The 24,826-nt window shown below is 36.2% G+C and overlaps 1 protein-coding gene across 1 annotated transcript in view; it reads left to right on the top strand.

Moving 5' to 3' along the window:
* BRWD1 (bromodomain and WD repeat domain containing 1) overlaps positions 1–22,857 on the top strand; it is a 54,692-nt gene extending 31,835 nt beyond the window's left edge. Inside the window, exons 28-40 of the mRNA XM_010009299.1 lie at positions 3,548–3,609; positions 7,606–7,761; positions 8,031–8,151; positions 9,122–9,247; positions 9,885–9,960; positions 11,185–11,229; positions 11,847–11,993; positions 13,227–13,379; positions 13,639–13,808; positions 15,420–15,655; positions 16,808–16,993; positions 17,473–18,453; positions 21,722–22,857. Of these exons, the coding sequence (XP_010007601.1) occupies positions 3,548–3,609; positions 7,606–7,761; positions 8,031–8,151; positions 9,122–9,247; positions 9,885–9,960; positions 11,185–11,229; positions 11,847–11,993; positions 13,227–13,379; positions 13,639–13,808; positions 15,420–15,655; positions 16,808–16,993; positions 17,473–18,453; positions 21,722–22,857 (3,595 nt within the window). The remainder of the gene's footprint in view (positions 1–3,547; positions 3,610–7,605; positions 7,762–8,030; positions 8,152–9,121; positions 9,248–9,884; positions 9,961–11,184; positions 11,230–11,846; positions 11,994–13,226; positions 13,380–13,638; positions 13,809–15,419; positions 15,656–16,807; positions 16,994–17,472; positions 18,454–21,721) is intronic.
* Positions 22,858–24,826: the final 1,969 nt, after the last annotated feature.

Below are 24,826 nucleotides of genomic sequence, written 5' to 3'. Positions count from 1 at the left end.
CTTTTGAAAGAGAGCTCTTTAAAGGTTTGTGCTGCTTTTGTAGAGAATGTGACTTTGTTCTACCTTGACTCACAAACAACTCTTCTAGAGAAGATTCCTAAAATATGTATATGAAGATATTTGGAATGTTTTGCAGGTATAGTTTGGTTTTACAACTTGGCTGGGTGCTTAGCTCTTCTCTTAAGTACAGCCCTTTGTTCAAGTCTTGTCTACCCAAGAATCTGCATGTAGTTCAGCAGCAGCAGCTTCATAACTTGCATTCATATGCTGTATACATTGCATACAAAGAGATTTTTAAATACGAATTTTTAAAAACAAATTTTACATTTGTTTAAATTGGAAAAAATAATCTAAACATAAGTGGCTGTGACTCTTTCTTGGAAAAAAATGCAATGTGATGGCTATTTTCTTCACTCAGGATTTGGGTTACTATGCTTCTTTAGATGGTACAATTTTGCTAATCCTGCTCAGTTTGACCATCTGCAGTAGTTCTTTGCCACTTCTGAGATGAAGACCTTTATTGGAATAGAAGTGCTTTTATATTATACCAGAAACAACCTTGGAAAGCTAGCTTCAAAACTCAGTGATGGAGAGCATGGGAAACCACATTTGAATAAAATGAAGGGGAGTAATTGCCATGTGGCTTAATTAGAAGTCTTATCAGTAACCAGGCTGTCACACTAGGAATCATCTCGAATTGCCACCGCCACTGTTGTATAGATAATAAATAAATAAAAGTTGTATGGATGGAATGTTTTGTTACTTTATTGGCCAGATAAAAATATGTATTTGTGTAGTAGAAGCAGCTTTATATATCCTTAAGTTGTGTTACTGTTACTTAAGTTGTGTGGATGAACGGAGCTTAAGCGGAACTAAATAGCATCTCCCAGTCATAGTTTCAAAGACAAATTACTGGTCTAGCTGGGCCAGTAGGGCATTGAGCTGATCTAATCAGATTAGAATGGAGCTTAAGTGGAACTAAATGGCGCTTATGCTGTACTAAACTGTATTGTTAAAATCTTTCATACAATATTATGAAGTAGTAGATATGCTTACGAATACTAACAACTTCTGAAGTGTTGTACATACATTTAACTGGGGAGGAGAACAGAATAGATGAACCTTCATAACTCTGTTAGTTCATAAATGTCAAAGGCTGAATATGGCTGGATCAATCTTTCCTAGAGTCAGTGGGTAATCCAGTATGATAGAGAGGTGCTCTTGCCTGAGCAGAGTTTTAGTTATATTATAAGGATGATCACCTCAATTTTCAGTTTGTTTGAAATAAATACACAGGAGGTATTAGATCAAATACCTAAGTTTATTAAGTCATAAGAAGTAGATGGCACTCACCCAGGCATTTGAAGAACTCTGATATGACACTCCTGGCAGAGCTGCAAACTGTCCTACAGTTGGACCCTGTACTAGAGGACTGGCAGATTGCTGTTGTAACTCCTGCCAACAGAGAAGGCTCTGGAGGAAAACTGGTGATCTGTAAGCTGATCTATTTGACTTCAGTTTCTGGGATGTGCCTATAATAAAGAATAATGCTATTGAGCATAAGGATTAAACCCAGGCTGTAGGAAAGAGCTGGCACTGCATCTGTACAGGGAAGTTCTGCCTCTATCCCTTTTGAACTTCAGTGGCTCTGTTGGTAAGCATATGAATAAAGTGGACAGCATGTATTTGTATTTTTTTAAGAAGCCTCTGACAATATTTCTCTTCAACAGATGTATCTTAAACCACGATAAGATGTTAAAGAAACTAAGATGACAGGGGATTGGACAAAACACTTCTATGTGTTGAAAAATGATTAAAGGATAGGGTGTGAAAGAGTGGTTCTTTACAATCACATTTCAGGCTAGAGAAGAGGTCTTCCCCAGGAATTGGTGCTGGGACCAGCTTTATTCGATGTCCTCAGGTAGTAGTCAAATATGCCCCTAAAGGTGAGGACTTCCAGAAGGAACTCAAAGCTGATGGGGTAAAAAAAGTGCCAGATAATTTTCAGCACAGATGTATGTTAGGTAGGATATTTAAGGACACAATGGGCTTTTTATGCTTACATGACATTGAGCTCATTGGCAGGTTCAGCTGAAGACAGGAATGTTGAGGTAGTCATCGACAGTTCTCAAAACATCATCTGTGTGTGCAGTGGTGGCTACAAAAAACAACGAGGTGTTGGCCACCATCAGAAAGGATATAAAGGACATATGCTCACTGCTTTCTAGCACTGTGGTGTGCTGATGTCTTGATGCATTTTGGGTTGCGGCATTTAAATGAAGGTGTAATGGCTTCAGGAAAGGTACAGAGAAGGACAACTGATATGAGTAAGAGATACTTTGTGGGTAAAGACCAAAAAAAAATTCTTTTCAGATGGAAAAGAAGGGTGAAAGGGGTGCGTTCATAGTTCACAAAGTGATAAAGGTGATAGGCAGGGTGAATAGAGAAGAATTAGTCACCAGATTCTGTGATGACAGAACCAGAGGTGCATGTTGAAAAATGTAGGGGACTTGTTCAAATGAGTTTGGGTTGGTTGGTTTGTTTTTTAACAGTGGGCTAGTGAACTTTGGAAATACATTTGCACAGGAAGTTGTGGAAACATTGTTAGCAGATTCAAAAAGGTATTAGACAAAGGTAAACAGGTACTAAAGGAAATAGGCTGGGGTATGTTCACAAACATGTCTAGAGGAATACAGCGATCATGAATGCTGAAGTATGAGTAGAATTGACTTGTACCAGGATCATGTGGGCTCCGTAAATAGCATCTCCCAGTTGTAGTTTCAAAGACAAATTACTCATCTGGCTGGGCCAGTAGGGTGTTAAGCTGATCCAATCAGGCATTTCTTATCTTTGAAATACCAAAATTCATTGGTATTTTTTATCTTGTTAAAAACATGTAAAAATCTGCCCAAATGTAGTAGGATTTGGAGATACCTTAAAATCAAATTCGTACTTCATAGTTAAGTGCACTGACAATATCAATTTTATTATTTGCCTTTGCTTCCTCTTGGTTGTTACTTAACTTTAGTTTCTTCATTTTATATTTAATCTTTTCTTTGCCATAATCTGACATGCCTTATGAAATATTAATATACCAAATACCTCACTTGCTGTTCTTTCTCTGAAACATTCCACAGACTTGAACAACTACTGTTGTGATTAGCAAAAAGAAAGATCCTTTCCCCGTTGTGCTTTTTCTTGTATCATCCCCTTGATGATGTTATTTTTCCAATTGTATGGCTTATTTGTTTTATGTAACTTTCTTATATGGCCTTTGTAAAACTGATTTCTATATTGATTAAGTTGCATATAGCCAAATCAGGAGCACAGGAGCATTAACCCAAATCTTAATTTGAAATTCATTATGATGTTTCCTTTTTGCACTGTGACAGCTGTGATTGCTGGCTAATGTTTTTGTTTATATGCATGTTTATACAGTATATTTTTATTAATACCTAAATATAGCTGTGATTTAAATCTGATTGGAGGAATACCTCTGAGTCAGGGTAACCATAATTTATCTTTTTTTCAACTTGGTGACCATCAGATGGGACAATGGTGAAATTGAAAAACTTAGCCCATGGGACATGGAACCAGTTCCTGATAATGGTAGGTAGAAACTCAGTAAAACAGTTTAATGTGTTTCTCTCTCTTCCCAGTTCCTTCATTCCATGCAGGTAGTGGACCTTAGATGATTCCTATCTTTCTTACAACTCTTGCCACTAAGTCATCCAAATACAGTATCCATTGTGCATATCTAGTTAACAAGTGGAACTGATAAGGTAATAGTTATCCTTTAAATTATAGAGAATGTCACAGGGTGGTTTTGTGCGTTCAGGCAAGGAAGTTCTTGAAGACAGTCTTGCTTCAGATTTGCTGAAATACCTTGATTTTTTTTTTTTTTTTTTAATTTTTTTTTTCCTTCCCCTTTGCATCTTCCAGAGCAATTTTGAAGGAAATACTTCAAATGCATAGCTCTGGCGTTTGCAGTAAAACCTGCTACTTCTGAATGTCAAGTTTCAAATACATCTTAAGTTTCTTAAGTTCCAAAAAACCTGATTTGTAATATGTTACAGTATACGGGGCTAGGGGAAGAATATGTATAAAATAATTTCCAGTCAGCCAGTCCTTACTGCATAACGTTTACTGGACAAATCCAAATTAACGGTAAATGAAACAGTTGCATTCCTGGTTTGTCTTATTCAACTCAGTTTTCCAGTGCTTGGCAGTACCAGCTGGGTGAAGGAGGGAAAGTCTGTGAGACAGTGAGAGAGTAGTTACTGAATAAGCTGTCAAAGATACTAATTTCCTTAATAACCTTTGCTAGGAGCTGGCTTGTTTTCCAGACACCAGCAGGGCTTGCACTGTATTTTTTTATTTGTTAACTATGAGTATACTGTACACATGTGGATGTTCTCAGTAGCCACCTGACTGTCTAATCCTCGAAGCATTAGATGGCTGCTTCAGTCATAGCTTGTGATGGCAAATTCTGCAAAATAGGCTTAAATCAAAATGTTATATTGAAATCATTTTACATTTTAATTTGTAGAAGACAAGTAATCAGCAGGGTTTTGGTTTTACACACATAGAGATTTAATTGAAACATCCGTTTTCTCATCACCAACATCTGTCTCGTCCTAACAGAAGCTTTTCTTACTCATTGTGAACTGGTTAATGCTTCCCATATATGTTACTGAGTGACTGTCAGTCACTAGAGGCCCACAGGCCTTAGGTAGGAACTTTAGTCAGGATTTATTTTGTTAGCAGGACAAATTGTATCCATTTCTTCTCAGCACTGTGTACTAACTATGGTTTAAGTTGCTGTTTATATCAGTGTATTAGTTATCACTTCTTCCTCCTAAGGATTGAAATATAAAGAGTAGTGTTCTCCGCCACTTACATTCGATAGCACAAAGGAACTAGGGTTCTTGAAATTGCTACACTGGCAATGTAATGATAGAGACATCCCACAGATGCTAATTTAAATCTGGATAGTATTAAATGTGTAAGTCATCCCTTACTGGCTATATCAGAGGCAAATTTTAACTTCTTTGATCTAATAAATTATTACTTTGTTATGTTAAGAATTTAAGGTTTGATTGATCTGAAGAGCTATGACTTTACTATACAAAAACTGGGGACACACACATAAACCAAACCAAAACAGCAATCACCCCACACCCACCTGCGTGCGCGCGCGCACACACGCAAACCCCACAAAACCAAAACACAACTCTAAAAGCTAGTGTGTCTTTCGTTTACAAGGTCAAAGAATTGAGAAGAACATCTCTGAACAAGTCAAGGATAAACAGCAGCCACTAGGCTAGAGGAAGAACACAAATTGCTTGAAGACAATTCAGAACTCCTTATTTTCTGCCTTTCTAGGCAGAAAATGGCAATGTAGGGAAGTAAGGTTTCTTGCAGAAAGGTTTTGTGCATTTATGGAAAGCATTATTATGTTAACAGTATAAAACAGGGTTTAGCCCCCTTCTCCTTCACTTTCTCTTTTTTCAATTGAATGACTTGCAGATCAAATTGAAATTGTACCTCATGTTTGCCACTCTTCTCTCAGAATATTTCTTCTTTATTCAGTTTACTAAGATAGATGTATGAGAGAAGAACAGCACTGAAATTGGACCAACTAGCAGGTCACAACTTTAATTTGTTACCTTTTGTATCCTGCAAACATAAGTTTTGTCTTATGATTATCAAGATACAGTATTAGGTGTCAAACTCTTGTCTTGTCACAGACAATGTCAAGATGAGGAAAAGCTGGTGCATATGGACCTGAAAATTGAATTTTCAGCAGCCCGCTTAGTAGTTCACTACTAGTGTGGGTTGCCTGTTGCGTGTATTAACTGTCTGTACAAGTATTGTAACCACTGCAACCCGCCTTCTGGGGGTGCAGATTTCTGTGACCCATATTAGATTAGATTAGGCCATATGGTCATACTATGAAAATACACATAACATGCCAGGAATTATGACAAGTCTTCTGTGTCACTTGTACCAGGGTGCTGCAAAGAACATGAAGCAGAGATACTTGTGCTGCTTGGGAAGGGCAGAGTCTTGTTTGTTTTAGTCTGTCATTCTGCTTTAGTTGTTACTCCTGCAGGAGAAAATCCCTCTTGAGCGCTTATGCAATGGAGTACCAGATACCATGTTGAGTTCTTCTTGACACAACCCTATGTAAGTGTAGAAGCATTACTTGCTGCTTTCTCTTAGTGTTGTCTTCAGGAAGTTTGGTTGCAGAATTTGTTTTAGCTCGAAGATGAGTTAGAAGGATCATCTAAGTGAGTCACCTCTGCCCCTTCGGCTTTTCCTAGCACCTTTTTGTGTTTTATCCATCTGTTTCTTGAAGAACTGCTTCATCGCTAATACTGTTTCAGTGGATAACAAATACTTAGGCCTCCGTCAATGCAATAATGAACAGGGGTTATTAAGACTAACCCTATTCAGCTGAAGGAAAAAATAGTCCTTTTCATAAACTTAGAAGATTCCCCACTAAAGCTTGGGGTGTTTTTTGGTTTGGTGTTGTTTTTTCTGTGGGTTTTTTTTGGGGTGGTGGTTTTTTGTTGTTTTTTTGTTTTTTTTTTTTTTTTTGCTGCAGTAGTTGTAGCTGAAATGTATTTTAGAATTTGTATGTAACACATTCATGGATTACAGTCATTGTAACACTGAAAAGGACTCCTCTATCTTCTTTCTTGCTTTCATTTTTAATGGACAGACTCTCAGATGCTAATGGAAGTTCTTACTGTTAGCCTGCATGCTTTTTACTGTTGGATTTATCTGCTAATAAAAAGAACTTATCTGCTAATTCCAGTTGTCCTAATCAGTACAAAGAAATGCTGTTGCCTACCCACAGTATGTGATAGGATACTTCAAATGTTTGTTCCTCTTCGGGTGCTCAAATGAAATGAGGAACTTAGCTTTTCAAAAACAATGAAAATGCTGAAACTGAAGATGTACTAAAACAATCTGCGAAGAAGGAAAGATGACCAGGGATAACACACTATCTACTCAATCATTCTGCATTGGCCAGATTGCATTAGTCTTTGAAAGTGGACTCTTTCCACAGAACCATACATTACAGCTTGATATTTCTACTAGTTCTTACTGCCTTGAAATGATTAATCTGGCATGTTCAAAACAAATATTTTATTAAATGCCCAAAAGATCACTGTTGTTAGTATCAGGAAGAATGTCACAAAGTATATTGCCTGCCTCGCACATGGTTAAAGGTTAGGGGCACAAATTAACTTATTACGCTACAATCCTGTGAAAGTTAGGGTATGCATTTGAAAAAACCACCATGTAAACAGCTCTTCTGAGTTGAAGTCCTCTTTTAAGTCTAGTGCTTAGATAAAGAGAAGAAAGGGACTTCTGGAAATACAGAACTGCAGAAAAGGTGAATAAAGGATATTTTTGCTATTATATGCATTTTGTGTACTTCTTTTCCCCTTAGTCTTAGCTTCAAACTCCTCTTTAAGGCAATTTTTTTGTCAGTTTTGAAGGTGGGAGTATTTAATAAATGCAAGTGCTTAATTTATCTTGTTGTTTTGTGTTCTCACTCCTTACTCTCTGCTATTTGCTATCACTCTTCAGTCGATCAGCCTGAAGAATTAGGAGCTAGTGTTTCAGTGACATTTGAAGAGGTGGAGAAGCTACTATACAAACCCCAAGAAGGGGAGTGGGGGATGAGATCTCGTGATGAAGCATGTGAACGGATTATCAGTGGTATTGATCAGCTTATGACTCTTGGTGAGCATGTCCTCTAAAATTTATGTAGTTTTCTGCTAATATTACATTTGTAAACAGGTCCCTAGAATATCCATGGCACCCTTTATAAATTCTCTATGATAAAGTACGAGAAATGTTCATACATTATGTACAGTTCTTTCTGTCTGTACTGAGATTTTTATACTCTTATACATCATTGGTTTTATCAAGAAGCAGTTGAACACGTGGCTTGCTTGTCATAGGCATGCAAGCCTTGAAATAGTTAAATTAATCTTGCTGTTTCTTAACAGACATTTCGGCAGCTTTTGCTGGTCCAGTTGACCTGTGTACATATCCCAAGTACTGTACCGTGATTGCTTATCCAACAGACCTGAACACCATTCGGACAAGACTGGCTAACAGGTTTTACAGGTCAGTACTAGCAGTCGAAATGAGGGCAAATGTGGCCTTCAGTTTCTGTTGTGGGAAGATCTAACCTTTGTTAGTAAAAGCAATTATTATTTTTACAAATGTTCTGAAAACCAGTAGTCCAGTATCTGAATTCAGCATTATTGGTGCTTTGTAGCAGGGCTCTGATGACTGATATAACTGCAACATTGTGTTCATTTTTAATGCGTAGTTTTGATGGATAATGTATTCAATTTTAATGAATAATGTTCTTAGTTCCTAAGGAAATTGATTTCAGCCTACACTGGCAGTGTTTTCAGAGTTACAATAAACCCTGACACTTTCTTTTGAAATAAAGTTATGTCAGTGCTGAAGGCTTAAATCAGATTTTGAAGTGCTGTGCTTCAGTTGCTTTGAACTTGAAGAGGGTTAAGCTCTTAAGCGCTTATTACTTTCAGAAATAGGCTTAAACACAGAGAAGAAATGTTATGTATTAACACCAGTGTTTTAACTGACAAACACGGTAGAGAAAGAGGGAAGAAACTGAAGTGCAGTGATGATGGAGTTCTGGTTTGCTGAATGTGCTGGGTATAGTTCTAAAACAATTTAAGGGTGTTCTTCATCTGGACTTGCATTCAGTTTGTCTAAATACAGTAAAGAGTCGTTAGTAGTTGTTTTCCTCCTACATAAGGCTGAAATAATGTCTTGGGAAGTAGCTTGAAGTTCTGTAGGCAAAGAGCTGCAAACTTGGGGTATCTCTGCTTCAAAATTACAAGGAATTGGAAAAATGAATGCTATACATGAAATTATGCAGTTGTACTAGCTCATTTCTATCAAGTTAAAACTTCATTTTGTAGCATTTTCTACTGGTCTAATGGGATTTAAAACAAAAGACATCTATCTTAATATGGACAGAAAATGGCTACGATATAATTTTTGCAGGTTTTAAGCTTTTCAGCTTAGTATTAACGGTGCAATGTTTTTTAATTTTAAGGCGAATCTCTGCATTGGTTTGGGAAGTAAGATATATTGAAAGCAATGCTAGGACCTTCAATGAACCTGGAAGTGCTATTGCTAGAGCTGCAAAAAAGATCACTACCCAGCTCTTAAAGTTTATCAAGTAAGTGGCATTTTAATCTATTTATTGCTTGAATATGTGTGCTTGGAAATGGTGGGAGAGCATCTCAACATCACTTTGTTATGAATACTGCTTCTTTTGTTTTCTCAGTATTTTTCGGTGCACTGCAGGACAAGTGGAGAATTCTAACTATTATCTCAACCAGGGAAATGCTTAAATGTTCAGCATAGAGACATTTTAACTTTTTCCCTTAGTAGCATTCACTCGTATTTATAGTATCAAAATGTCACTTGACATGAAAGTAGCTCAACCCATCAAGTAAGTTCTGTGCTGTCTAGCACATGTGTAGAAGTCGTGGTAGCTTGTCTGACTCAGTTCAGTCAAGAGGATTATTTTGAAAGAAGTTAGTGTAGGCAGTCTTCCTGCAGGTAGATCAGATGTGAGGGCCCCTTTCAAATCCCTAATGCTAATTTCACCCTTCTCCCTCGCTACTTCTGAGATGCACAGTATAGCAGTTTTTCAGATGTGACATTATAATCATCTTGAGTTTTGTTTTTCATTTAATTCTGAGTTACTGTCTTCTAGTAGAAGTATATCTTTTGGTTCTGTCTGGGTTTAATTTAGGAAATGACAACTATTTTTTTGCTATTCCAGTAACAGAGATTTAATTGCATTACAGTGATCAGGACTGTACAAACATTTTTGAACTATGTAGCACAACAGATGATGAACAAGATGGTCTTGATGCTGATCTGGTAAGCTTTTTTGTGGATAATTCCAGTAATGTATGGTGGTAAGAAAATGCCACTAGCCTTCAAATATTTTTGGTAAAATTGTTATTTTTGTAGAGATGTTTGTGTGTATTTATCCATTTACATAGTTAAATGTGAATTTTATTATGAATGTGGGGAATGATGTGAGGAGATGATTATTTAAGTTATTTTGAGTTGTCAATATTAAGAAGTTAAGTATTTTGTACTGTGACTGTGCTATCAACTAAAACAATTGTGTTTTGTGAGTGGCACTGTATTTTTGAAGCATATTAATGTGCAGTAACATGATATAAATATTTCAAAGACTACATAAATAGCTGTTTTTCATTGTGGTTTTAATTATATGCATCTGTTTAAAGTAAAAACTGTCATTCATATAGTTCGAAATGCTAAAAGCTGAAAAGTTGTGTAACTATTGCAGTGGTGCTCTGGCTCTCAATTTCTCTGTATACTACGATATGAATCATGCTTCAGATTTCCATGTCTCATTGATAATTTAATAACATGCATATATCTTGAATCTCGTAAAGGTAAATATGCAGCACTGTTACACAATGAATGTTATCTGCAGTGCTGTATGCTTATTAATAGTGTACCCAAAGCTGCTCAAGATGATGTCTTTTTCACATTTTGATTTCTAATTTGGCATTTACTAACAAGACTTCATAAAGTTGCAAAGTAGTTGTTCTCTCTTGCGGGTTAATATGTAGGGAAGAAATTATACTGAGTCATTTTAGTTCTTTATCTTGCTACTACAGCATCACCTTTGTACTTCCATGTTGTAAGGTTTTTATTTTTACCAAAAGTAACTTGATCACAAGACATCGTTTCCTAAACTCGGGACAAAGAAAAATCAGAAAGTTTCATGACATCTATTACCAGTGAGTTGAATTACTGATAATCTTTAGTCATTGAGGCCCAAAGCTGATGGGTATCTTCTCACTGCAATTTCTGGCAGTGGTTTTCCCTTTGTATAAAGGATAAGAGTTGGAGTCAGGAATCTTCAGTGGTGGTATCTAGGATCTTGCTTTCCAAGTCTTTCAAATGCTGTGTTGTATTTTTTTAATATGCTCATCTTCTGTCTTATTGATAGAAATTAGAGTAAAAATGTATTTTTACCACACTATCAAACCTAATGACACTTTGAGCACCATTAGCTGTTTTTCCATACATAATTTTTAAGATGATTGATTTTACTTTGTGCAGGATGATGAAAAATGTCTTCCAAGAACATCATACAGAAGAAGGAAAGTGAGTTGGCTAATCTTCACCATATATACCCAAATCGGATCTGGCAGGAAAAACTGGTTAATGGGACTGTACTGAAATTCTGCGGGAATGATGCTTGGGTTTATAACAATCATAGAACAGAATTTTTCTGATGTTAAGGAATTACAAGCTTTGCTTAAATAGGTGTTTGCTGTGCTAATGCTTCTACACTTGTTCTGTATAGTTGTATAGAAAAATCTTTCTTACAAGTTTGAGGCCAGTGCTGTTTAGTGTAACAGTTTTCACTTACCTATGTCGTACTGAAATAAAAGCATTATTCAGCTGAGATGCTTGGAAAAAAATATTGAGTGATGGATATTACTCCAATCTTTTGAGAATAAATTGGTATTAGAAGGTATATTTTTTGTGACATAGTACTAAAAAACAATACCTTGAAAGATAGTGAAAGAAAATTGTGTAATTTGTCAGAGTTTATTAATAGTAGGAAAAAAAAATCTTCTAGTAACGCCCTTTTTGTTATAAACCAATATGATTGGAAGTGCATTTTTCTGCTACAGAAATAATCCCAGGGAGATCATCAGGTTTAGTTTTTCTTGCTATATCTCAGTAATGTTTTCTTTTGACATTTTTTATTCCAGGGCCGGGGCTTTAAAAAAGGAAAAAGCGTGAAAACTGGCTATGATGAAACCTGTTGGAAGAAGCAGTGTATGGAGCTGGTGAATTTAATTTTTCAGTGTGAAGATTCTGAACCTTTCAGACAGCCAGTTGATTTGGATCAATATCCTGTAAGTTGTTCCTATTAACCTTGTAAGATAGAAATATTATTTGGGGTTTTTTAGAGGAGGAGGCAGGGGTTCCTCCTAACATTTGATACCATAAGATCTCCATATTGCTCTTGGAGCTATTTGTTCTCTTCATGGCTTTAGTCCCAAACCACTGAAAGAAATTTCCTCTGCTCTGTGCTTAGAACTAAGAGCTGTGTACTCTACTGCATCAAGATAGCATCCATCAAAATGTTGACACAGAACACAAAAGAGCACACTGTAGAGCAGTGGTGGTGTCTACAAATATCATAGTACTTTATATATGGTTTGAAACCACTCTCAATCTTTTTTCTTCTTTTTTTTTTTGCTTGCTTTCTTACTGTCCATTATAGGGAAATAAAGGATTTTAGATTAAGCTGTATGTTCTTAATTAAAAGTAGTTTCTTGAGGAACTATCTACAAAACCTGTTTACTGAGCCTGAGCTGTGAACTTGATTTATTCCTTCTCTTTCTCTTAGGTGTTCATGGTATTCTTGTTAGTTTTCGGTCTCTTTTTTTCTAAAAATCAAAAAGCTTTCAAGGAAAAAAACTTAACAAGCATGCAACTGTTCTCTTATGGACTTCAAATCTTGAGTTTGGGTCTTACTTCAGGTTTTAAAAACATCTTGAGGATCTCTAAAACTCATTAACAGGAGAGAAGGGTGTTTTGATTTGATTAACAGGAGAGAAGGGTGTTTTGATTTGCTCTGGGTTTTTGTTTTGTTGGTCTGGGGGATTTTTGTTTTGTTTTTTAAACTAGATCAGTTTTTCTCATAGTAAAATGCATCAAGGAGAGGATTATATGACAACTTACAGCAGTCTGATTTCTCATTTTGATTAACAATAAAAACAACATTGTTATTTTGATTAAATAACAATCAAAACTTTTTTATTGTTACTGGGTAGTTTTTATTGAAGAAACTCAGGGTAGTTGAAACTGGAAATCAGCATGTGCAACCATGTGATATTGTATCAACTCATGAGCCTTTGGGAATTCTGAAGATTACCTTGTAAATGAGCAAGAGTTTATTTGAGATAATGTAGTGGAGACTTTAAATCACCTAGTCAGCAAAAGCGTTGCTTCTGGAAACAGAAGTTTATGTTTAAGATAATCTGTGGTCATTCTACTTACTCTTAAATTATAGAGATAAAATTTGAAAGTGTTATTTTTCCGTTGTACCTTCTTGAATCTTTTTTTTGGTATGTTTTATCTAGGATTACAGGCATATTATAGACACTCCAATGGACTTTGGTACAGTGAAAGAAACTCTGGAAGCTGGAAATTATGACACTCCAATGGAACTGTGCAAAGATATAAGACTAATATTCAGTAATGCAAAATCTTATACTCCAAACAAAAAATCAAAGGTAGCTGTTAATATTGGGGGGTTACACTTAATTAAATTATTTTGGAATTAGTCTGTGTATCAGTATTTTTGATAAAGCTGCTGGTTGAATAGATGGTGAGGGAAGTATGATAAAAATATTAGATATGTTCATTTCTTGTTTATCTAGTATCACATGGGATAATGTGCCATGCTTTATTTCTTTTCTGTACAGTTTTTAATTTTAGAAGTGTTGTTCTTTGAAAGGTTCTGGATTTAATATAAGCCACTTTCTTATCTAGATTTATAGTATGACCTTGAGATTGTCAGCACTATTTGAAGAGAAAATAAGAAGAATTGTTTCAGATTTCAAAAATGGTCAGAAACAGAATGAAAAGCTACGAAGAAACCAGAGGTATACTAGACGATTGCATAATCAAAGCTCAGTGCAGCATCCTACCAAGATGCTCAGGTAACCAAATTATGAAGATGTAGAGATACATCATAGCTGATTAATATTCATACTGACTGTCACATTTAGTCTATGAAGAAAATAATAATGGTTTATTAAATGGTTAGCTCACATCTCCAGTGAGACTTTTTATAACTCCTCTTGCAGTTGCATACTTCTCTTTTTGTAGTATAGAAATGACGAAGAACAGAAGGGACTGAAGAGTAGAAAGGATTTGGTTTCTTGCTTTTGGCTTTTTTTTTTTTGCGGTGTATTTTCTTGGTGTTGGTTGGTTGGTTGGGGTTTTTTGTAAATATTTCAGTCAGGAAATCAGTATTTTAATTTGACTGAAATAATGAGGAATGAAACGAACTTGCTGTATAGGTTACAAAAATTGCAAAGCTGCCTACACTGTGTTTTATCATGCGTAGAAGAAAGTTCTGTGGAATTCATAGAAATTTGTACTTATTGTAGCATTCTGTTGGTAGGTAGAGAATGCCTTTTCTTTTTTGAAGGAAAACAGTCTTTCAACCACAACTAGTAGTTGACATGATTAACTCTGTATTCTTAATTTGCACATGGGATGAAAGCTAAATACTGTAAACTGTTGAAACTGGACTTTCTGATACTGTCCAGCCTTTCTTCTGTGGCAGTGAAAGGACAGAAATAAGAGTTGAAGGGGTGGGGTGTGTGTGGAATAAATAATAATATATTTCTTTGCCATGTTTGGCTTTCTAATCTTAAAATTTCAGTGGGTTATTTTCAAACGTACCCATAAATGTTGGTTTATGCTACAGGCATACCTGGCAACGAGCTTTAAGCTTTCCTGGGAGTATTCCATGGGTTCCCGCTTCTTCCCAGAGAAATAAACATACACACATCAGGATAGAAAGAAATTTTCCTTTGAAACAACACTTGTTTACAAGTCAGTGGTGCTAAGCAGGACTGAGGTGTGGGCCTATTTGTGAGAGTGCTTGTATAGCAAAAAGAGCATATATAACTTGTGAACTTAGGTGAATATCTGAAAACCTGTGACCATAAGGGAGCAACTGACAAAGCAGTACTTCTGCATGTGAAAAGAAGTGATTTTCCAGAACTGCATTTTGCACTCCAACATGTACAGTAAGGAAGAATCGAATCAGTGAGTTGCTCTACAAACACTATTTTAGACAGTAAATTTTCTTTAAAGATACACCTTCTTTGTGTCTTTGGAACTCAGTTTATTGTGGAAGAATGTTTGTATGCATGGCGCTTATTTTGAGGCTTACATGCAATTAATGAGACTGAGAATTCAAGAGAAATTGAGGCTGCTGTTACGATTTCCTGGTAAACAATAAAAGGACATTGAGGTTTAGAAGGCAGTCAGTATTAACTCCTTCGTTTCTCAGAGCAGAGAAAGAATGTCTTCTTTCACATAACAGCACAAGGAGTGTAGACTATTAAAGTACTGAAAGCATATCCTCATTGAAGTTAAAATTGTCAAACATCATGTTAGCTCACAAATGTAACTACCCTTCCATAAATCTAAAATCATATGGCTTACAGTTAGTTAAGCTTCAGAGGTATATAATTGTCATTATTTCTCATAGTTTAACAACCTGTGTTGTTTTTACTTCTTTCCCCTTTCATTAGAAATCTGAAGCAGAAACCATTAAAGTCTCAGGCAAAAATTGAATCTGAACAGGAAGATTCTTTTACTCAACCTACCTCAAGCAGAGCCGCCTGTGTTGCAAGCCATAAAACAAATGCTGGCAATTACAACCATAGTTCCTCTGGTGAATCCTCTGATTCTGCATGCATAGCATCCTTTGAAAGGAATGGAAAAGCTAGATCCACGACATTAACAAATTGTTCTGCATTATCATCAGGTCAGAAACGGCATCTGTTTCAGATGAGGATTTTCAACTTGGTCTTACCAATGAATTGTCTATTAATGTTTCCTTTCCTTTATAATTTCCATAACTTGCAGTTGCATTCTAAATTGTTGTGAGGTTTGCATTTGTAACATGAAATTTTTTAGACAAGGTTCCTATGCAATGGTTGTTGTGTAATATGGAATTTTGTGTATTTTAATGAATTGTGGACACTTGCTGTGTTATTGAATGTTATAAGAAGATCTGTGTACTAAACATAGAAATTTGTACTTTAAAATCCCATAGAATGCAGTAAGCTTACATACCTTCTATTAGAAAACCTTGCACCTAATTGGAAATCTGTCAGTAGGATAGTTTGCTTCTTGGAGGCAGAGCTGTCTTGGTTGTATATCCGTTTTGCAGTCAAGTGGATGGTTGTGTTTGGTTTCAGTTTTTTGGTGGCGTTTTTTATTTGATTTGTTTTCAGCTTTTATATGGGATTCACAGCAAAGTTGAATTGAGTAAGATTGATAAGAAAAAGTTGATCTGCTAACCATATGGTTACTTGATGGTTTCAAGTTTCATCAAATAGAATAATAGAATTTTTTCATTTCAAGCAGCTGTTCTAGGAAGGTGGTTGTAGTGAATGGATGTAGAGGAAGGTGTAGTGTATTTGATAAATGGTACTATATGAAGTACAGGTTATACACCAGTGTATGTTACATAAAAATTGTCATCCAAAGTTGGCAAATGACAGAAGTTCCACAAGACATAAAAGCCTGCCTGTCTTCTCCTTTCTTCCCCTACACCTCAGCTTGACAAAAAATCAGCAAGAAACATTAGTCCTGTGATCTGTCAGATTTTTTTTTGTTGTTGCTTTTTAACATGTTTTTCTCAATTCTGTTATTTGAAACAGCTGAGTTATTTTACTTCAAACTTATATACAGGTTAAAGAAGCCACCTATCACTGGACACTATAAATATGGAGCGGTATATTTTGTAGAGCTATCAGTTGCAGACATGTAAGACATTAAGGCCTGATAGTGTATTGTAAGATAATATCATGAGGCAATTTTGAAGAGTTCCTGGGTCAGCAAAATGTAGCTCTTAACTGCAAGCTAACCATATGTATAGCATTCTAATTGACAATTATTTTATTTCTAACAGAAAGTGAAATAGAAGGTTCTTTGGCTTCTTCATCTACTTCCTCTTCATCCTCTACAAGTAGCTCAGAAGACAGCAAAGAAAGCTCTGCAGCTCTTGCGTCGCCTCCTCTACACAATGGTGTATGTAGAAGAAAGAACGGCAATTGTAGAATAACTAGAAATCAAGCTGCTCAGAGAAAACAAACAGGTAAGACCTGAGTAATTTCCTTATGAATGGCAAGTAACATGAGAGTGTATATATATGTAACTAAATGTAATCAGTATTTTTTAAATTGTTGTATATGTAAGATACTATTTGATTGTTGGTAGTTCTGAAGCTCTCAAAATACTACACTCAACTTTTAAAAAGTTACATTTTTATCAGTACTTGAGGAGAGTAGAAAGCAAGAGCCTGGTGAAAGGGAATGTCTCACAACGTTCTATATCTTAATTGAAGTAAAAGCAATAATTTGTAAAGAAGCTGTAATTTTCACAAAACTAGAATTAATCTGAAATTTATGACATAGCTAAATAATTTCTCTTGGCAGACAACAAAAGCATGTAACTATTACCAGGAGTGTTTTGCATTTGTCATGTGTGTGGGTTGAACCTGTTCCAGATTTGACAAGACTTAAGAAGATGCTATTTTTATATTTATGATATATTAATATTTCCTTTTCTTTACAGGAACACTTCTTCAGGAGAATGGGAATACAAGGAAAACTGTCAGGAAAAGGTTATATGGAAGTGACTCTGAAAATACTTCAGTGGTGAATTCCGAGTCACTCAGTAATAGTACTGGTAGACACAGTAGACACAGAAAAACTCCACGTAGAAGTGCTGCTGTGGCTGCTAATAAGTTAAGGCTAATGAGTGATGTGGAGGAAGAGGTTTCAAGCTCAGAAAGTATCGGCATTGGGTGCAAAAACAGAAAACTGCCTCACCGAAATGCCTCAGCTGCAGCCAGGCGAATGTTACTGGAGGGGTCTGAGGATGATGTAGGCCTAAAGTCTGAAAGTGAAAAAGAAATAGAAGAGCAGCTTACTAAGAGGAAAGGTCTTTCTCAACCTGGTTCATCAGCTCCACGAAGAAGACTTGTTAGTGAATCTGATAATGGAACTTCAGATTCTGAGACAGACGTACAGGTGAAGCAGAAAAACTGGCAAAGCAATGGTCATAAACAATTACGTGGGACAGTCCATTCTGTATCTCCCAGAATGAAAAGTCCCACCCTAGACTTTTCGGAGGATGACTCTAAAAGCCATAATTCAGAGGATGAGAGCAGTCAGAAAGTTTCTGACCCATCAACATCTGCACATAATAAGCCTGCAGTGAGCAACTCTGAGGATGAAGTGGATTCTGAGTTGGATAGATGGAATGGCAGAACAGCAACTGGTCTGCAGCTTGTTGCTCCTTTAAAAAAAGCAAAAGTCTTGAGTGACTTAGAGGACACAGCAGAATCTGAAACAGAAGACAAGAGAAGTTTCGTCTCTGAGAGCTTGGTGCCAACTAGAATTGCAAGAAGTTCAAAATCTGGAGCTTGCACAAGCTTCAGTCACGTTTCTGATACAGAATCTGAGACAGATTCCAATAAGAGTAATTATTGTGAAGCTTCTTCAAAAACAAGAAAGAGAAAGAGAAAAGGAAAAACAAAAATAATTAGAAAAGGTAAAATTTAAAAGTTAATAGATCTAACTCTTGATACTGACTAGATGAAGGAGATAACATAAGATTAAAGACTGGATAATGACTGGGAGGATTTGGACTACACAAGTGTAATAGTGTTCCTTGTTGTTTTAAAATAACTATTAATGAGGGAAGGAGAACTGTAAGATATGATGGTGACAACAGTGTCTAAAAGTCTAGACAGGTTTGGAACTGAGAGGTTACCAAACACAGCACAGGGAGAGAACTATTACTGTCTGGTGTAGCTGTGTGGTATTTAGAATTCTTGCACAATTCTTGTGCTGGCCATCCTAATACATTTCAGGCAATATGTTTCTCCATGAACACCCTGTCGTTAAATCATGATTGTTCTTTCCCTGTTTGACTTGCACTTGCTTAGCTATGTTGCATACCTGTTCTGAAGTAAGATTGCTCTGTGTGTTGTGACAGTTAAATTTCAGAAACAGTTGCTTTCAGGTTGTTGGCATAAAACTAGGCAGTATTCTAAAGGGTGCTGTGAACGAGTTCTATGGCATGCAGCTCAAGATATCGGAAGATCTCAAAAGGAGCACTGCATTCTCTTTCTTTGGCCTGCTCCTTGTTTTGAGGATTTCTGTAACTGGCTATTGAGCTCTAGACTTGCCAGAACTATGTTGCCATAGTCACTTTCTAAAACTTAAAAACAATGAGGAAAATCTAACAGCTTTCTAGAATTTAAAATCTTACCTGAATGTGCTTCATATTTCAAAACTCCTGTGCAGAGCAGAATGTCATTTTTCTGGTGTCCTTTTAAAACACTTAAATCAAATGAAGAGACCCCATATAAAGGAAACTTAAATATGGAGCATGCTCAAGTACCAATACATTTCTACAAGACCATGAAATATGCTCTTTAAAAGTCAGTAAGGAAGAAATACAGTAGTGAATACTTGCATCATTTGGGTTTCATTGCAAAGTCACCTGCCAAGATGGCTCAGTATACTTAGTAAAAAAACTTTAATGGTAAATTTCTAGTATGTCCAGAACCAGGATGGTTGAAGACATTGGGCCGAGTTTTAGACTTCTTTCACATGAAAGGGGAATATACCATTGTCCTGTATGGTGTTCCTTAAAGGCAAGTAACTTTCAGGCATTTTGTTTTCTTTACATTGTGAATTACTCCCCCCTGATGTTTTGTTAAAAGGTTAGTTGTCCTGTATAGGAAATGATAGGTAAATTTGGACAGTGTTTATCATAGAATCACAGAATGGTTATGGTTGGAATGCACCTTAAAGATCATCTAGTTATGATCCCCCTGCCACAGGCAAGGCGGGTTGCCCAAAGCCCTGGCAAACCTGGCCTTGAACACGGCCAGGGATGGGGCAGCCACAGCTTCTCTAGGCAACCAGTGCCAGCGCCTCACCACCCTCATAGTGAAGATTTTTTTCCCTTATATCTTATCTAAATCTTCCCTTTTTCAGTTTAAAGCCATTCCCCCTTGTCCTTATTTTCCATTTCAGCTTCTTAATCTTTAAGCTAATTTGGGATATTACTGCAGGTGGTCACATAATTATTGTTAAATTAGCAGATGCCCTTTCTGGCTCATTTTTCTCCTCAGCAGTCAACAGATGCAACACTTGGCTTTCATTGTTAGGTATTGATGGAGTATATGCATGCTTCTATTTAAATTTATGCATATAGATGTATATTAATGTGTACTTATGTATTTATATAACATTCATTTTCAAATAAATATATACTCTATATAACTACATATCTACTATACAATTAACTAGGTAAGCATTTTATATGGAAACTTTGGTTATTTTTTGATATATACAATATATATACACTACATGTAAATTATAGTATGCTTTACTATATAAAACATACTATATATGGTACTATGATGTATACTCTATTTTATGTAATATATATTATGGATATACAGTATATAGCATGCTTCTGTGTAGATCTAAAACGTTGTGTAGCTGGCCAGTAGGGGATGGGAAATGCTTTGTGTACGGTAGTACACTCTGCAGATTACCTGACTGGAGGTATGGCTGGATATGCATACCCAGAGTTGCAACATGGATTTCCAGGCTTAGAATTTGATGGCATGAGCTCCAGGGAAGCTTGTCACAATGGTAAACGTGATGGTAAACAAGACCTTCATGTCTTGCTGCATTTCTTCTAAATGTTCTCCCAGTTTCTGTGGGTGGTGGAGTTTGTTCAGTCCTCCTTCTTCCTACCTGTGCAGTCTGCTTGTACTTTTGGAGAATTCAGTTTAGGATGTTCATTGTGTAGTTCTATTAAGTTTTAATTAAATCTTTAATTAAAAACAAAAAGATGAGTTTTATACAAATTTTCTCCTATTTTAAGATTCTGTATACAAAGTATAGATTTAATATTCTAGTAGTGTGTTGCAGAAAGGCTGGACTCCTTTATTATATAGTCTTGCATTTAATCTTATGAATTAGATTCTGAAATTTTGAAAATACACATAATGTCTTTATTATGATAATTTTTTTTTTTTATCAAAACACACATCTATAAATACTTAAGCACCTATCTGTGAAAACCTGGCTAAAAACATTGTGTACATTCTTTCTTCTTTTTTCTTCTTTTTTTAGCTGCCTTTCTTGAAGTAGTTCAGATGGTGTCTTTAAGTTTTAAGCATTAATTTCTTCAGATAGCCTAAGGGGATTAAGTTAGCACTCGATATTAAGGCTGGGCAGTCTTTTCCACCTTTCCAAATTGCCTTTCTAGAATGCAAGTCACTAAGGAACTGAAGGATTTAAATGTTCTCTGTGTATGTGAAACAACTGTGAAATCCATCCAGGGCTTGTTTCTACATTAAGTATTATAATCTCTTTTTTTAGAATAAGAAGGTCTAAAATTTGTCATAATTAATTTTAAGAGTTCATTCTAACAAGAAAAATACAGCTTTTAATGACAGAATTATTAGTAATATGACAGTATTTGTGAAGTTAGGTAATTTGAAATTTCTAAGCTAATTACTAGATTGATGCTAAAGAATGTTACTTTGAAACCATTTCATTAACTCAAAGTAAAAGAGTAATCATGAGAGTTAAGAATAAGTTAAAAATACAGTTGGCCTGGGACCAGCTGACTGTCTTTTTAGGAAAGGCTTAAGGCAAATTGCATGAAACAGCTGAAGTAAGAAAGAAATAGTTTTGTGTATTTTATTAGAGGTGGTAGTGTTGTGCTCAGTAAACTAATTATTTCAGGAATGCAAGTTACTAAAATCTTTTAAATCCTTATTTTGCAGAATCAGTATCTGAGGAGTCTGGACAAAGTGCGAAAGTGCTCAGGAGCAGGACGTGTATCATTAACTACAAGAAGCACATAAAGCTGTCTAATAAGAAGAAGAATCCACGCAGATGTGCCACTTTGGCAGCTAATAAGATTAAGATAATGAGTGATACAAAGGAGGAATTATCAAGCTCAGAAAGCATTTACACAGTAAAAAAGAACAGAAGGCAGCTTCATGGCAGTGTGTCTACAGTATCGAGGAAGAAGCTGATCGGCAGCTCAGAGGTAGATGGTTGCTTAAAGTCTGAAAATGAAAAAGAACAGCTTTCTGGCAGAAAAAAACTTTCCTGCCCTGAATCATCTGCTCCTAAAAGAAAATACATTAGTGAGTCTGAGAATGAAAAAACAGAATCTGAAGCAGAGAGAAAAGTGACTCAGCAGAATAGTAACTACAACCAGACACGCAAAACTGTCTGTGCTGTAGCTCTTAAAAATCTTGAATACGACTCTTCAGAGGACAATTCCACAAACCACAAGATGGAAAATGGGAGAAACTGGAAAAGTTCTAGTCAGTCAGCTTCAGCCAACAACCATTGTACGAGCAACTCTGAAGAGGAGGTAGATACCAACTTAGCTAAACACAAAACTAGAAATATCCAAGTATCCAATAAAAAAACTAGAGCTTCCTTCAAAAGATCAAAAATACTGGATGACTTCAAAGAATCATCAGAATCTGAAACAGGAGGGAAGAAAGATGAAAAAAGCTCAGCATCAGAAAATGTAGAAGCACCTGGGACTGCAGGGAGTTCAAAAGCCAGTTTCAATTGTTCTTCTGATTCAGACTCTGGAACTGATAACAGTATCTACAGTGATGCCACAGAAACAAGAAAGAGGAAAAGGAAATTGGAGGGGGTTAGAAAAGAAATTACCAAGTCCAATTCACTGAAGCCTTCCAGAAGACCCCAGCGCAGGAAACGTTGGAAACCTAACCAAGAAAATGACTCTGAAGATCTGGATTACACCAAATACAGAAGAGCTAATCGGCGCTCTAAGATAAGAACTCGGAATGGAGGTAGACGGACTGTGAGATATGATGATGGTGACGATGACGATGACGACAGAGGTTTAGATGATGTAGATTGTGAAACGTAACCTTAAAAGGAAAAGCCAGCCCACCTTTTCTTTTTTTTTTTCCTTTTTTTCTGTTTTCTTTTTTCCTTTTTTTTTTTTTTTTTTTTTTTTTTTTTTTTTTTTATGGTAATAGCACTAGAACTCATGATGGATGCTGGCTCTTCTTTGTCCTACATTTCAGGGAATATATTTATATTTTTCTATGAAAAAGTTATGAATGTGATTAGATGATGACTTTCTCCTTTTCATATTTTGACTTGCACTTGCCTGCCCATGTAGCAGCATTTAGCACAGATGCCAAAATGTGCCTCATTATAGGGGCAATTTTTTTGTCTTTACTGGTATTTTATTACATATAACAAGAGTTTAAAAAAAAAAATGTTAAAACACTGCGCAACAGGTTAATAGCAGTATGTTGAGTATTATTGTTATGGGTGCTGCAATGGAATACTACCTAGGTCATGCAACATTCAAGAACAGATTTCAAACATCTCCAATGCTGTATGAAATCATATACAATAGGAACAGGCTTATACATAATGCTATACACTATAAAAATCTAGTGGATGCTGGCATTGCATCTAAAGAGCAACAAATGGTCACTAGGCTAGTAACTTTACAACTTGAGTTGGTACAGACATTAAATGTTCTGTATGTGCATTATTGGCAACTATAGCCAGAACCAGTTATCAGTGAAAAAGCATAGTTGCTGGTTGCAGAGGCATATTATTGGCGCTGGTGAAGAGAGAGATTCTGCTGACAGGTAGTACTATCATCATCAATGTGACTTCTATACTGTAAACTTTAAAATATGAAATGCAGGTGAACTCTTGGGCCTAAGGGTTTTTGTGTGTTTTCTTTATAAAATAGAAAAACAAACGAACACTTGTTCTGTTTTCTTTATGCGTGAAAAGCTGGAGGTGCAGGATTCTTACATTCCAGACCTTTTTGCTACATTTCTGTTGTTCTTCCAGATTAAAACTTCTAGGTGCTTTAATGTTAGACTTCTCACTGATTAAACCTTACCAGTTCTGATTATTGCAATACATCTCCTATTTTTTAAACATTTCAGGTGGCTGCTGATAAGAACTCTTATGTAGAGGACAGGAGAAAATTTCTTCTGGAAAATTGTGCCAATTGTTGGTTGGCCACGTACCGACTACAAGAGCATGTGGCCCCTCTGAATGTCTTGCTTTTCCCTGGAGCTGTGCTGGTGGAACTCCTGATCTGCTGCTCCCCACCAGGCCCTTGGTGATCCCACTGTGGGTTTCCTCCCTCTGCTCCGCTGGCTCCCTTTGCTGACACTCAGCAAGACTTAGTCATTCCTGAGCTTGTCGCTCAGTAGGAGGTGTGTCAAGAGTACTAGATTTATCCTCACCCAGTTCATTTTAACTGAAATAGCAAGTTTGTGAACTGGTTTTCCAGTGGATTGAACTGGAGTACCATCTGGAAGGGGGAGGAGTGTTTTGAGGGGGAAGGGTGAAATTAGTGTCATTAATGCTTGTGCAAATGGAAGTGAAGTAATGGAAAAGGGAGGCCCACCCGTAACTTACCAGTACTTGGTGAGAACCACTTCTCTCCAACAACATTGCTGATGTTATGTGCCAAGAGGTTATTTATTGGTATTTAGAATGTTATCTGGGTATAGAGAAATATTTTATTTTTTTTCCCCTTAAAGTTTCTACATGAAATCCAAAAAGAACCTATTTTTTTATCATTCTCATCCCAGGAATTTTGTTTAGACCATAGTCCTTACTGTGATATAGCAGAATTTTGTAAATTCAACATAGATGTTTATCTGAATTCATTAAGTTGGTTTCTAAAATATGAACACAGTTGTGTTTATTGATGAAACTTGGAGGTGGTTTTGTGTACCTGACCTTCTAGGGGCAGCTTTGTTAAAAGAGAGTAGATCAACTGGTATTTTTATATTCTCCATAAACCAAATGCATTGTCCAGCAGCTGTTTATGATCAATGTTATACATACGG

The sequence above is a fragment of the Nestor notabilis genome, unplaced genomic scaffold (assembly GCF_000696875.1).
Source record: "Nestor notabilis isolate BGI_N333 unplaced genomic scaffold, ASM69687v1 scaffold33502, whole genome shotgun sequence".
Lineage (NCBI taxonomy): Eukaryota > Metazoa > Chordata > Aves > Psittaciformes > Psittacidae > Nestor > Nestor notabilis.
Note: the sequence above shows the minus strand (reverse complement) of the source record. Positions and strands in the feature narration are given on the sequence as shown.